Source organism: Varroa jacobsoni, unplaced genomic scaffold, assembly GCF_002532875.2.
Source record: "Varroa jacobsoni isolate VJ856 unplaced genomic scaffold, vjacob_1.0 scaffold_1191, whole genome shotgun sequence".
Classification (NCBI taxonomy): domain Eukaryota; kingdom Metazoa; phylum Arthropoda; class Arachnida; order Mesostigmata; family Varroidae; genus Varroa; species Varroa jacobsoni.
Window position 1 is genome coordinate 78219 of NW_019214093.1, and position 16007 is coordinate 94225.

The 16007-nt window shown below is 38.6% G+C and overlaps 1 protein-coding gene across 1 annotated transcript; it reads left to right on the forward strand.

Annotated features, from left to right (window-relative positions):
• The first annotated feature begins 9205 nt into the window (after positions 1 to 9205).
• LOC111267463 (uncharacterized) lies at positions 9206 to 16007 on the forward strand. The gene is made up of 8 exons (XM_022845731.1): positions 9206 to 9232; positions 9399 to 10916; positions 11103 to 11680; positions 12248 to 12334; positions 12693 to 12889; positions 13130 to 13275; positions 13806 to 14006; positions 14357 to 16007. Exons 1-8 carry the CDS (start codon positions 9206 to 9208, stop codon positions 14459 to 14461), a joined length of 2859 nt encoding a protein of 952 aa, XP_022701466.1. The 3' UTR covers positions 14462 to 16007.

Below are 16007 nucleotides of genomic sequence, written 5' to 3' on the forward strand. Positions count from 1 at the left end.
TATACAGATCGAATAAAGAGTAATAATTAACACGAAACAGAATATTAACCTTGGTTCGATAACAAGTTTGTATGGAAATGTCTTATAAATAACGAACAGCACACGGCAGCGGATTGATACTTGATAGCCAACCATCGTCATGTTTTCGATACCTTTCCTACTTCGTCGAGAGAATACTAAACACTCAACCGATGAACTTCATAGCCTGCTAGGTCTGGAACTGAGTAAGCCACTTACTTCTTCGTCCAACAGATATCAGCGTTCGTCGGCGCCTATCTTTTATAGTCGAACGCAGCGTGGTTTGGTATCCAAAACAAACTTGCGATCGCTAAAACAGCATAAATTAACTTTGTATAAAAGTTAGCTTACGCTGTTTCCGTGACTCCTGAATACCGCGAATCCCTTATTTATTCACATACAGTATCCTTATAGTTACCGGTTATTGTTAGCCGAGAACGGATGCAGTAAGCGGAACAGCTTTGTATATGGGGCTCTTTGATTTCAGTCCTCCTAATCCCCCAAAAACAACAGCCATAGCGAACGAGTCTCGCGAAAATACCGTGGCTGACGAAAAGCAGACTAGACGGAGCAGATACGTCAACTATCTTCCTACTGCCAGTCGAATACGATATACGACAGAAAAGAGCTTAGCAAAGATACATGCCGCGTACAATGCCAGTTATAATAAAAAGGAAATAGAGTTAATAAAAAATGATGAATTGAATGAGCTTAACTTTTACGTCGTGATCAAAGAAGCCCCTTTACACCCTTCGAAAAAGATAAACGTATTGTATAGTAACTATAGAAACTATGCTGCTTTGACCACAACGAGGAAACTCTTGACAAACTGTGTTCCTGCCACGACTTTTGGAAAAAATCCCACATTAAGAGAGATTAACTCTTCGATTTAACGCTATCATCGAGCGATGCGGCTGGTTTTCACCAGACAGACTTGATTATGTATTGTACGTCTAAATAAATAGATGAGATAACTGGAATTGAAGGCCGAGTCATTGAACTTGCATGTTATAGTTTTTTTCTTCCTTACCTCTTATTACTGTTTGTAACGTGCTGAAAGTGAGTTTACCGTTTATGGATAATATATTTGTTATAATTATTATGAATGTGCTCGCTCGGATGATTTCTGCATCTTTTGCTACACAATGAGCACATTTTTCAGATTTTGGGTTGGTGGTCACTTCATGGGTAGTCAAAACATATGATATGAGCTGTCTTAGGTTTTTCAAGAGAAGTTCTGATCCAAATAGTTACGCAGGTTACTATTAACAATACTACTTATTTCAAAAGTTAGCTTAATAGGTACTCCTTAGTCATTTGTGCTTAGATCTTCCGTTGACCCGTTTCCGATTTGACTTTCTTAAACCTAGATCGAGAGCTGTCTGAAAGTACTCAGAGCTTACCATTGGATAATTCAGTATCGTCCTAAAAACCTTCATTTGATTAGGGCCCTTTTATGGTCACACTTAGTCAGCCTTAGGACACTTGAACCACTTCAACCGGTTTCTATTATGTTCTCACAAAGTTTACGCTTGCTCCATTCACGAATACGTCGTCGTCGTTGCTGACGCCGTTCCGGTCGTGTTGTTCAGAGGTCTAATCTCCGAGCATGTCGCCGAACTCCGAATGACTTCCCCAGCGTGCGTGGAAAGGGCATCGAATTTGCCCTTTCTAGCTCTCGTAACACGTGCTACCCCCAAGGGAAAGGGTTTCATGGATTTTAATGCTACCTTCCACTCTCAATAAAGTGCATAGCAATTATTTTTGTAAAATATAGCGAGTTCAAAAAATATGTAAGCGTCTAAATGGTCATTTTATTGTTGTATCTGTCTTATTACGTTGTTACCTTTAAGGTTTGCACCCTTCTTGCTGAGTCGATTTGTGTTTGTTTTGGGGTAAGGTAAGTATAGTGTATTATTTGTACTAAAAGGAGCTTGGCCTTTACGTTCTTTCATAGATACTATATCAATTATGAAACCTTTCTGCAAAAAAACAACTTCATATGCCTGCAACGCTGCATGCCCGTTTTGTCGGTCGTGATAGCTTCATCTTCATAAAATTGAAACCTAACCTGGTCGATTCCTATTTTTTTCTTGTAGCGTATTTAATAATTTGCGGTACTGACCTATATCGTCTTATATTCTAATTATACGTCGTGTTCTTATCTAAATGAATGCAAACTGCAACAGACATTAAACGAGCTAAAGTATTCAGATATGTCTGTCATTAGTGGGGATAATTTGAGCTCTACTTCCTTGCCGGTACTACTCATTGCTCATTCAATAGTGATCCTCAAATAAAATATATTGCAGTTCTCCTGCGCCAGGTCAAAAAATGGCTACTCCCGATCTAATTTTTAGCAATTTCACTCGTCTGCGACGTTTATAAAGGACATTTTTCAAAATAAAGCTGTTCTTATTGGTTTTTATTAGGTGCAACCACTTGTTGTCGCGATGATACGCCGAGGTCTAGCAATTATTAGGGAGTCATTAACTTGGGCTAAAGCTGTACATGGATTGAAGCTGAGGTAGCGTTGAGTTAGTCGCAGTTACCGATGAGCCCTGAATTGAAATAAACACAAACAAGCTTACTATAACGTGAGTTTGACGCACGTGGGATGCCGGCTCGCCAGAGCGCGAAGCTTAGCAAAATCGCGTTGTCGTCTGCAAGCATTGACGTTGACAGCAATTCGGGCTGGAAATCGCTGAAAAAACGAAGCTAACGACAAACCAATTAATATCTTGAAACCGATTTTTCTGGTGAATTAGAATTTTAGCTAGACACTGCCCTCAAATGTTTCTACACTGGCCCCCTTAAACGGTTTACTAAACAGAACCAATTTGATGATCTGGATGTTTAATCATCGACGAAGTTTTTTCAATGCTGACACAAAATTGTGAGAAAACTAAACGTATATACTTAGCTGTGATCACTCACAGAACAGCTAATACATACTGCCGATATAATATAATATTTCGAAAAACCCCATGTTTGATGAATAATATTTGTGCTATAGCGCTGTAAAAAAAACAACTACCAAATGCACGATAACTTACCGTAGCGTGTAAAGCGGTTAGAAAACGAAAAGTTTTCTAAATGCGTTCAAAAAGTTTTGTGTTTCCATGAGCTGTACAGGACGTTTGAAACGAATTACTAAGGCAGTCTGACAGAAACAAGCAGCTTTTAAACGAGCGGGATTTACTGACTGAATAACTAGTCACTTACTGGGTATGCTATTTATTTTCGATAGATACCGTGTTACAGAGCGCGGTAACAAACGACACGAAACGTTCAAGCTATACGTTGAAAATAATCTATAAAAAAAATTGGAGTGAGTTCAACTATAGATTCTCCTTTAGTTATCCAACTAGAAATCATACAAAGGGCTACTTAAAATTGAAAGTTTCGAAACAACTTTATTAAAAAAACGCGGCAGTTTCGGCCATAAAATAACTCAACCTCCCGTTCCGATTTCGAGGCGGACTTCGGCCTATGTTTAATAAACGCTATTGAGCCATTTCTCAAATTCGCAGACTTTTACCACTACAGACCATACGTACAATATTAGATGTTTATAAAGTTGTAATGATTTTAATTAATCTCTTATCCCTTCACGCGAAACAATAGATTGTATTGCACGTTTACTGCAGCGAACTGGTAAAATGATTTTTCCTTTACCAGGCCATCCTGATGCTCGCATCTTTAAGGGTCTCTCAGAGGTCCTGTCTCATTGGCATACCATTTTAGGCTCCGTCAATGATCACAATATAATATCTGCAATTGTTTTATAAATGTCCTTTATCAATCTGAATAGAAGATGGTCTCCTGTCGACCACAATGAAACTGGTCGATAGTGAATTGAATTAAGAAATCTCGCTCAGAGTCATCTAGCGAAAAATCAAGATAAGACAATTGTAAGTCCTGCCCCAGTAGAGTTCCACTTGCTTCGAATGACCGTTAGAAGATGAATGATTGCCCGTGGAAAAGACTGAAGTACAGAAAGTTGGCTAACTATTGATACGTAGATCTGCCCATCAGAAAGTGAATTCTGAACGAAATGGCCAATGCCGTTTTGTAGTAAAATCCTGTGTTATTTAACAATAATTATCCATAGCTATTATTATATCAGGACGACGTGTATTGCACTATAGAGGCGCAATTTGTACTTCACTGAATTCCCCAAAAAAGATTTTCTATGGTATAATACGGACTTATTTATTATAGAGAAAGCTTTTTTTATCATTTAACACGCTCAACGAATTTGGTTAGCGAGAGAGAATTTTTTCTTTGCTTTCAAACTAGGCTGTATTCCTATAGATTCTTGAAATTGTCTTTTTCTAAATGAGCAAGACATGACGCCGATACTTAATATAATGTTCTATGGGAGCTATTCTTAGATGATTTAAAGTGATCGCTTTACGCAAAAAATATCAAAAAAAAAAACCAATTAGTAGAGACATCCATTATAAATATTTTTCAATCCCTATGAAAACCTCACAGGCGATGCCTTTATCCTTTCCGCGTGGAGTTGATACATCAAAATATAAAAACCTTTCTAGAGACCAATTACCTTACCTTTAACAGTTAAGATCACGAAAAAATAACAGTAACAAAATGCAAAAAGTCTATTTTATTAGTGATTGTTCGAACTATCGGGCAGTCCACTCCTAAATTACGCTAATAAAGTGAAATACCTAAATATATTCATCTCTAGGTGTATAGCTATAGATTTAGGAAACTCTCCTTAAAGATGTTGCGTTCGGCCGAATTTAGGCCAATACCAGAATATGCTTAATGATGAAATATTGATGATCCGTTACACACGGAAAAGTCTGAAGTAAGCAGCGCTGTTTGATAAGAGGACAACTTTGAGCAGTAATCTGTACTACTAGATGTAACGACTCACGCCCTGGAGACGTTTATGTCTGATACAAGAGCGTCAACCTGCAGAGGACGCAACAAAAGCTCATTGCAAGGCCGCACTAACGGCGCGTGTTAAGGCTCGAACAGCAGATAAGGCAAAAAGTTTTCCGCAAGCTTTTACTCAATGGCACCCAAAGGTCCTACCAAAGGAAAGTCTCGTTACCTATCCGAAATTGAAAGTATACAGAACTGTGACATTGTTTTCGTGCATTATTATAAATGCATTTTAAAGGTCACATTATTGTCTTCTATGCAAACTTCGTAATGACCAATTCTAAAAAATTCAAAAGATCAATTCAATCAAGTACTTACATTATAACCCAAACTACCAAGCGTATCACAGTGTATCGTATATCTTGTAACATACATAAAACTTTGCAGCATTTTCGTCATTTTTTTGTAGTACGCTATGGGGTTGGACAAAGCAACCCTTGCAGTTGGTGCCTTTATTGCCTCGTACTTTTTTGTTTTTTTACACTTCTGCTTCAAAATACCCACGCGGTACCAGATCGTCCGTCTACTATCTTTTTACACACGAGTATATGTCAGTCGTACAGAGATATGTGCAAATATTTGGGTATCCTTGCCATTAACAACAATGCACGCCAACGCACTCTGTGGTGGATCTAGCAGAGCTGTCTGCATCTGACTTCCGGACGACGCCTATCGACTCAGATTCAGAATTCTTTGGTGTCTCATCGAGACATCCGTTGGTTGCTCGTCCTTCAGTAAAAGCTATACATTTGCTAACGTTATAGTTGGGGTCATAGTCTATACTATATATATATATATACATATATATATATATATATATGGATACGGACAATTTAGAATATAAAAACGATATGCAGCTTTTGACGACATTGATTTCGTATAGTTTTAACAAAGCATTAATGGAACCCGTTCTTGACGAAAAGAAAAATTATTCAGGCGAACGTTTTACCACCTCGTGGAACCTCTCATAGATCATATTTAGAAGTGAATTTTGATCCGAGGATAGGAATATGTTGGAAGATCGTCAGCCAAACGCTTCGAGCTTCAATTACGCAGAAGCAGTATAAATGTGTGGAAAGCCCAAAGGATTATTTCAGGTATCATTGTATACGCACGTTTCAACTGCCCTAAGACAGATGACACCCCATATGTAATCTCTGCATAGTCGTTAACAAAGGTCAGTCGTATAGCTTATCTTGTCATGAACCACGAATTTTAATAATAACAGTAGTCACTCTCGGATGTAAAACTCGAGTAGAAAAGAAGATGTATATTAATTATATTTATATTATAGTACATCTATATTATACTTCAGGCCCCTTTTGGCTCGTCTTCGGGTCCGCTATTGCCGCTTAATATTTTTTCTGTTCCTTTCAGTGAGTCAACCAGTTGACACTGAATACATTAATAGATATTAAAAGAAATAACATTTTTATTATAAAATGATCATCGTTTTTCCACTCACAGAACGTACTCGAATGCAGTAGGTTCCACCAATCGAAAATATTATGCTAAACAGAAACTTTATATTAGAATTCACCGATAAACCGAGTAAAACAGTTGTCGGTGATGGCAAGATGATGTTATTATATCAGACGATAGAGCGTGAAAAAAAGGGTTTCTACGCCGATTGTATAGTTTGTGTAACAGAGTATCAAAATAAATAATAATAAACATAAGTCAAATAATAAAAAAACATGCTTAATATCAACAGATAGTGTTTTTTCTATAACAGTCAATCGAATACGCGGAGTGACAAACATGCTCAAACTGTTTGTTTGATATAATTACCGATTTGTGATATTATCTTATAACATTTTACTATAAAGTAAATATGCTATATCGTACGTATCTGTAATAATGATAATAAAAGATTATCAAATTGCAATTTTTACATGTGAAAAGCGTCGCACGTGCGTCCTTACTGTATGCTTTTCGTATATCATCGTATACCTAAAGATCATTCGTTAACAAATTCCGCTAGAAAACTTAGCCAGAAAGGACCTCGTAAGTTATCACCTGCGCCTTCATTCACTCAGTTTCCTTAGTTAATTTAATTTCTATAAAACAAACAACAAAATGCAGGTGAGCAGAAATATAGATTGCGAATGAGCTGAAAATCATTGAAAACAGGTCGTTTATGATCCTGAATTGAAAATGCCCATTTCGGCTGGTAAGCTAGCTGGAAAATGGGACGAGGAAAATTTACTAAAACCTAAATATCGGCTTCATACACAGCGTTCCGTACCTTCGCTGGACCACAGTAGCTTCACTTACTGAGCAAGCGTTCCTTAACGTTTTTGGCCTGGTCGCTCGCAAAGATCTGAGTCACTGACAAGCTGCGCCGCGCTTTCGGGGCGATCGACATAGGAGAAAATTGGAAACAATACAAAAGCGATTCAACATTCCTTCTTCCGTCTTTTGGTGAGAGTCGACGGCAAAAGCTAGCTGAGCTGAACGATCGAATTTTTCTGCTTGGTAGAATAACGTTTTAGTTGAGAGCGCTTGATATAACTAGGATGATTAGAAGACCTTAACGTTTGAGTGAGCCTAGAGCGTAAGAGGATATGTGTATTGTCCGAGGTAATTAAGGCAGTATAATGCGGGTCATTGAGATAACAACGCTTTTAAAAGTCTTAGGATATCAAGCGTGGGACATCTGATATAACACAATAAATTACATTTACTTTGCAACTAGCTGCAGACATTTCGAGGTCGAGGATTATTAATGGAGTCTAAGTTCTCTCAGGTAATAGCGTGCCTTCATCGAACCAACAGATTTACATTTCGCATCGGGTAGCAAACCTTCCAGTTTAAGAATAATCTCGTGACTATTCATCAAGTGCTTTTTATTGTTGTTAGAAACAATTCAAAGAAGACAATAACAGTCTTGAAGCAGGTTTAAGTTAGGTAATTCTGTGGTTTCGTGCTTTTTGACCTTTTACCGTTGAGTCCTATTTTTCATTTCTCAACGACCAGCTGACCACGAATGTTAGTTTACTTCTGCCTAGTGCCCAAAAAGCGGCTTCCGACGCAACGAGTTATACATTTATTTGAAAGCTGCTCGAAAGAAGTGAAGTATTGTTTTTTTTTTTCAGCTAGCCTTTTCCATCAACTGTTGTTTCCGGGCGCACCGCAGGGCGGATCACAGATGCATCTCGCAACATGATTGTCTCCTTTTTGAGATATAGTCTTGACACTATTGAAATGGGAAGTCTAAGCAGCTTGCGTTCGAGCCGGTATCTCAGCCATTCAGGGGGGGGGGGGGGGTTGATACGGAAAAATTGGACCATCGGTAATATAGTACCGCTAGTCGCTTCTCATTGTTCACAATGATATCGATAGCAAAATATAGCTTAAGTAATACTCAGATAGATCCTTATAATGTATCTACAATGCTTATGTTTTAGGCGAAACCTATACGATAGAAGAGAAGATGCACTGAACATTGTGGTAGAAAACCTCATTTGTTTACTATGCTTGACTAATGCTTCATATATTCCTAGTGGCAAGGCTGGCTAATGCGTCGGTAACTGTACAAGCACAAACGATCATTTACTGTTTCTTCGATGCTACTGTATAATAAATTAAAAATATTAGAAGCAGTTTTTTTCTTAGTCGGTTTATCTTTCTGTCTGTACATGTCTATTACACGAACATAGAGGTGTGTAACGTATGCTTCACAGATCTTACAAAGTTTCTGGAACGCCACGGAACTCTATATGTTTGTCTTTTTTTAGAAAATCAATAACATCGATTGAAAAAAGGTTGACGTCCTATCTTACAAAGATGTACTCACCCCGAGTACCTAGCAGCGAAGCAATCAATCGGCAAGTCCACATTTCGAGCTACCATCGTCAGCAATCGTGACCCATAAAATAGACCATTTGCGTATGTTTCGCATTATACATTTATGCTTTATATATATATATATACATAAAGCAAAAGTGACGTACATGACAATTTCACCATAGTCGATAGGTGACCATAAATCCCGTACGGCATTTAAGAATATGTGCTATTTATCAAGACTAGCTATCGAACCATAATGTGTATAGTATGACGTCTCGGGAGTTATACGCACACGACTTGGACGAATTGTAACAAGCGCTGGCCGCCAATGTCACCCATTGCGACGTCTAGGCCAATGGTAGCTTAGTAGAAACGAGGGCAAAAAAGGTAAAAATCTGATAGCCCTATCAATAGTGATTCGTCGTAAGGTGAACTCCTGCCTTTATAAGCGCAGTCGACAAAGTCGAGTCAGGCCAAAATGCTCTGGAGCGCTTTGTTGTGTGGGGTGCGTGGTCAATCGATTACACAATACGATGACGATATTTCGCACGTTTGTATACTTCAATTATATATACGTGCTCCGTTTAAACGTTTGGGTGAATAATCGAGAATTCGTAGCCATTTGCGGCTATGTTGAATAACAAGCTTCTTTTGTTACTTGCGCTTTTTAGCTATACCTGGTGGCCGGAGTACTCAAGGCCGACATTGCACGAGCGCAAGCTGTTTATCGTCGCGAAGATGCCCGTTGTCTTCCTTGGGTACCCTGCGAGAGGGGCCTGGACGGAGAGATTTTAATGGAGAAGAATCAAATAGAATCAACAGATTCGTCACCCTCCACTGTACCTGAAGAAGCGCACATACTTGACGACGTTACGCGGTCCAATTTGGATGACACTGATATCGATGGAAATTTTACGCTGGTCCACCTTGGAGGCGATCCGACTTTTCAGCCACCGTCCGCGCTTCATTTATCATCCCGATCTGACGCTGAAGCGCCTCACGAGACCGAACTGGACATCAGGTTAACGGCCGATAACGAAAACCAGAAAGCTGAAGATGCAACCGCTGCCAGCACTGTTGCGACCAACGAGAATTTGACAGAAGTAAATGTTTTTTTTGAGCGTAGTGAAGAAAGCGATAAGCTTCAAACACGCCCGCAAGGACGAATAATGGAGGCATTTAGTTTGGATGAACTCAAGGCACAAGCATCATCGCCATATCGGCCTCTTCATCCAAAGCTACCTTTTCCTCCAATATCAGATAACTACACAGAAACCTATGCCAAGAGCTATTTTGATCCCTTGAATGGTGAAACCGAGATCTGTGAATGTCGCCGTGTCCGAAAATTGTCTCACCTTTTAACAGTAGGAGTTCCTGAAGATGAAATGATTGCCATTAGCAGTACAACCAGGAAGCCCGGGAGTATCATCACACGCCGACCCAAAATACCTATTCGCATCTGCACTCAAAATAGGATTCGTGTTCCCTGCCATCCAAATCCTGGTAAAGCGACAGTTGATTCGGAATCGATACATAATACGATTAAGCAAACCTCTTCAACTGAATCTGAACGTCTTCGCCGTCCGATCCACGATCAGGGAAAGATTCAGATTATTCGATCCCCACCCATATATCGTCCTCATTCAACCGAAGAAATCGAAGTTGGCCATATCAGGATTCGGCAGCCAGTTCAACAGGAACACATTATTCATTCGAAACGAACGACACCTCTGCCTCGATTCCCCGTCATTCCAGTTATCCCTGATAGGGGACCAACCATACATAGTGATTTCGACTTGATCCAGAACCCAAAACAGGTCATTGTTAGTAAAGGTGGGACACATATTCCAGTTCTAAAGCCATCTCAGATCCATGCAGGTGGAAGTATAATTGTTACGAATTCCGAGAAAGCTCTAAAGAGCGAGGACGAGCTATGCATCTTGTTGAAGCGAATGTTTGCAACGCAACTGAAAAAACATGAAAGTGGAACAGTAACAGATGAACAGATATATAAGTATCTATTACCCTATCGGCACATCGACGGGTCATACGAAACACACGGACGGCCAATCCATCATATTGGTGAGACCATTTATCATAAGCGGCTACCGCCTGCTATTGGAATCGACTCAGATGATCTGTTCGAACTCCAACAGCCTCGTACACACGTTCGGTGGCAGAAAAAACCGGTAATTGAGGAAATGGTTTTGCCCGATGTTCAGCTTAGTTGCAGCATAATATTTTCTAACTAAAGAATCGATAGGCTTGTAATTTAATCATACTTGCTTAAATCAAAACATATATGTATTATAATCTAGCGATCTGGTACAGTAAAAAAAGTAAAAATGGTGCTTGACACTGCTTGTACGTTTCAGGAATCATGGCCAGAGAACGTCAGAGAGGACACAGTCATGAAACGAATCGTGGGTATCGATGGTGGCCATGCGAAAGGCGATGCGGATATTTTCATCACAAAGGCGTCTGTAGAAGACCCTGAAACTTATCATGGACCTACTAGAATTGGTGGCGGTGATAAGACATCGTGGCGGAGCGTGCCAAAGCAGAGTGTATATCAAGAATCCTGGACGTCAGGACCTTACGCTATCGCCGTGCAGCGACAACGCCAGAGTGCAACTGTGCATGAGCATCCACTAAACGAAGAAGCTGTTATGGAAAGTCGCCAAACAAAGGATGATACTGGAACCACCCTGGCCATTAAGCAGGAAGAAACCGATCCGACTGTGATTTCATCTGAGGATGTGAGGCTGAATGAACCGGGTTGTGGTCAATTGATGACATTACGAAGCCAAATTGTCAACAGAGAACCAGCGCCGGAGGAAAGGTTTCCTTGGTTGATTAATCTAAGGATTGTTCGCGGTTCACAGTTCATCTGTACTGCATCACTGATAACCCGAAGGTTTTTACTTACGGCTGCCCATTGTATATTGCAAGGGTAAGTGATAACGACATGTTTAAAATCTGATAAGAATATGAGCTTTGATAACGACTTGCTGCTGTCAGTTTTTCTTTTCTATAGTCCACGCTAGTAGTATACTAGCGTATGTTCTCAGTTTTAAGTTTGTTTAAAATTCCGAAAAAGCTTTTCCAAAGGAACCGGCAAGCTTACTTGTTTAGTCAGTCTTGGATATCCTTCAGCGGTTCGAAACTTCCGCTAAAATTTGACGTCCTTTTAGGCAACATTTTTTTTTTCACTAACTTGTTTGTTTGTTTCAAAAGACATTGAACTATCTGTGTTAAATCATGTAAAAAAAAAAAACGAGTAAAGATCTCGCACAGAAAGTTTACATCGAAAATATAGCGCTTTCTTTAGTTCACCATACAGTTGCGTAGCCTTCGAAAAACTTCAAATCACCGTAGAAAGAGATTTTTATCTGTACCGACGGAACGAATAATCTTACTTTTTTCACTTTGCGAGTCGTCGCCGTATCTTAAATCGACTAACTAACTGAAAACCCACAATAAATCTGTTGCAAATCATCTATTGTCTAACGTCTTTCAGTGGTATGTTTCCTTCATCAATCGAGGCAGGGTATGGTAGTGTTAACAAGAAGCAAGCCCATTACGTTACAGTTTCATCCTTTAAATTGTAAGTAAATTTGTGACACAAGGCGATCTGAATGATTCTAGGACCATGCACACTAAAATAATATATGTAATAATAATAATATAAGAAAAACGAAAGACCTGATCAAAAATTATATATATATATATATATATATGGAAAGCGGAAAAGTGTTATTCTTATATATGTGTATTGTGTATCAATGAATAAAAAAACTGCCATTCAATTTACAGCAAATATAGGGACAGCATTATAGTCTATACATATTTATCCAGAATGCTCAACTCTTATATTATAAATAGATTTCGATGTAGAATGTAGGATTCAAGAACACTTCCTACCAAAAATAAGAACACTATGAACTTTTTCGAGTTGATTCTAGGCATCCGCTTTATTCTCGTGTACCATTCGAAAAGCATGACATCGCTCTGCTTCAGCTCGCACATCACTTAGATCGAGAATTAGCTCGACCCATTTGCGTTTCGGAACAAGCGATAGCAGCCGCTAATGGCGCGAATTTTGAAAACGTAGAGAAAGAGCTGGCCACGGTCGCCGGTTGGGGTGATGACAAGACAACAGGTATCTAACATCGATAGTGGCTAAGGGGAAGCATTTTGTTCTAGTTTAGTTAAATCTATGAGCCTATGTGTCTTACTGACGTACTTCGCATATAAATTGTTGTACATAAAGAGCTACTGGCCCAACTACGGCAATGCTACTTTCTGCTATAGATATCTACATATATATATATATGCGAATAATGCTTATTTCATACACATTTGCACGTTTGAAACACACGTGTGTTTTCACTTTTAACAGGTGGAAAAAGTTTGGCCATCTTGAGATATGGGAAAGTGGATATTGTGCCCTCGGCGGAATGTGTGAAATTTTCGAAGTTGGCCCAAGTGGGCTTCGAAAAAAATTTACAGATTTGCACGCTAGGCAATGGGACTGACAACTGCCTTGTGAGTACAGCTATATCTAACATCTTTCCATATATTTTCATCTTTTTTGACTTTCTAGAAGGTATGCTTTTCGATAATATTAATCCTCACAACAATAAGATAAGAGAAATTCGTAATTTAAACACTAAAAAAATAACTCAAATAAGAGCGAGCATAGACAAGGGCGCAATTTTTTTTTTCCAACTGTTTAGCTATATATGCTTTTTTTTTTTTTTTAATTCTTCTGATGATCTCCGTAATTTGGACAATTGGCAACATAAGAATGTTGAAAAGTATACTGAACAAACAAAAAATTTAAGAGAGTTCGCACCCTTTTGTACAAAAGGGCCTTAGTCAGTTTCTACGCGTACAGCCTAATTATTTAGCCGTCATGCAAAAAAGAGGAACCCGTTGACCTTTGACCAAAATCGGTTTAGGTATCTTTGTTTGAAATATTTACTGTCTATGCAAGTACTTATCAATTTTACAGACAGATTAATCTATCTGAAAAATGTAATGTTATTTTTACTAATGGCATTAAATAATTTTAGCAGGGTGACTCGGGCAGTCCGATTATGGTGCTTCGTGGGTCGAAAAGCGGGCTGACTTTTCCTGAAGGACCAATGGAACAACGAGGAATCGTTTCTTTTGGGTTTTCGTGCGCCTCGCCAACTCCAACTGTTGCTACACGAGTTGATTACTATATCAATTGGATCAGAAGTTCTTTACAAGAGTGGTCTTCAGATCCTGAGGTACGAATACCACCAGGCAGACAAGTTAATGAGTTCCAAATCTATTTAACTATACCGGTTACTTTGAACACAGGTACCCACAGTCTCATCTATTATATGCATCATATGGCATAATTTGTTGCGGTCACCACGATTGTACAAGGGCTTTATGTGGTTAGTCAGCAAAAATAGCATATTGCTGATAAACTAGACTTATGATGACCACAAAGCTTTAATTTAACTGGATACCTTCGAGGTTTACGCATTTTTAATAACTTGACGATGAAGTTTGTAAACTATAAATCAGCCATCTTGAAGTATGCCTTCAGTTAACATGAACAACATCTGTTCAATATTTACTTGAAATACAGGTTTATACGTTCGAAAAGCCGGCGCTGAGTTACGAGCCGTCTGCTGTAGAAGTCGCCAGAAAATCGCCAAAGCAATCGGATTTGACGGCAGAAAGAACCAGATAACCTTCAGTAAAGCTGAGACTCATCTACGTTGCCATTTGGTCGATGATCCTACTCTGATGTGTATTCGCACTCTCGCTACGCTTCATGCTGAATCAAAGTCCCTAGGGCGAACAGTATCAAATTATATATATATATACACATTTATTTGACAATACACCCTGACGATCCAATATACGCGCGTATTCTTTCTTGATAATCTGCGGTTGGCACCCGATGCATCACGGACTTTTCAGATACTTCCGTGATTTTTTTGCTCAACAATATGATGCCTGGACGACAATCTTATATACCTATTTAGCCATTTTATAAATATGTCGTAATAGTAATGATAACAAAAGCCATCATATAGCCAAAAAAATGTATTAATGTACATGTAAAATAACCTCCTTCATTCACACAGGTTCATGGGATTTGAAGCAGAGAATCGTAGTTTCTTTCGATAGAAGGTTGGCCCTATAAGCTACGGAATCTCCTAAAAAGATGTGCACAATGTTCATATTATTTTTTGACAGTACGGTGATTGGCGTCAATTATGTGATTTTAGTGCGAAGAGCCCCGGTAAAGGAGTAAAGTAAAATTGGAATCTAAGAACATATTTTAACGATAATCTTTCAAAAAGACGGGTTGGACCAAAACGTCCCATAGAATACCCTATATGTTCTCCAGTCTATCACACCGAAACATTTAAAAACCAAATATAAGCAGAAAAGCGCCACCACGCCAAGCGAAATATCCTTTTTTCGACCAGAACGATATTCATTTTGATTCACAAGTTATACATTTTATGCTGGAATTATTTTGCAATTTAAATACGAATTATATATTGATAAAAATTGCAGTCATAATTATTCAGACTTTTTTAGCACATCCGAAAACATTGCACCGATTCTTTAACCTGATCCGTTTGTGAGCTGGGAAAGTCATACTAATAATGAACTATATAGCATCACAATATTGCATGATTCTACAGTATTATAAAAGATACAATATGCAGACATGTTATCACAAATATCTGAGCGCGCGAACATTCGAAAGTAAAGTACTGCGTGTAAATCAAGAGTACTATTAAGTTAATTTATGAATTACCTAAATCACAATAGAAATATTTATCCTAAAACGGTTAATCAGGTTCCACTGTTCATCATTTGTTTTCTGCAATAACTTTGTCGCCGCAATGGATTTCCATTAAATAAAAAAAAAATGTAATAACTAATGATACGCATTTACATGTACGAATACAATGCAAACGAATTCGTACCGAAGTCGTCATCTATTACAACCGACCTCATAAGAATCTACATCAAGTCATGCCTTCATAAGGTCAATGTTTCGAAGCCCATATTGCTTACACACGTTCGTATTTGTCCACGTGTGTTTAGATGGGAGAACTGCTATGAATAAACTGTTTACCGCGCTCATTATAAGGTGCACGATCAGGTAATATTCTCGATTGTAACGTTTCAATAACAGTGCAATAATTATCGTTGGAAAAATTTTCTCACTGAATAAATAGTAAGTAACAACTCTTTGCATTCGGTAAAAGGTA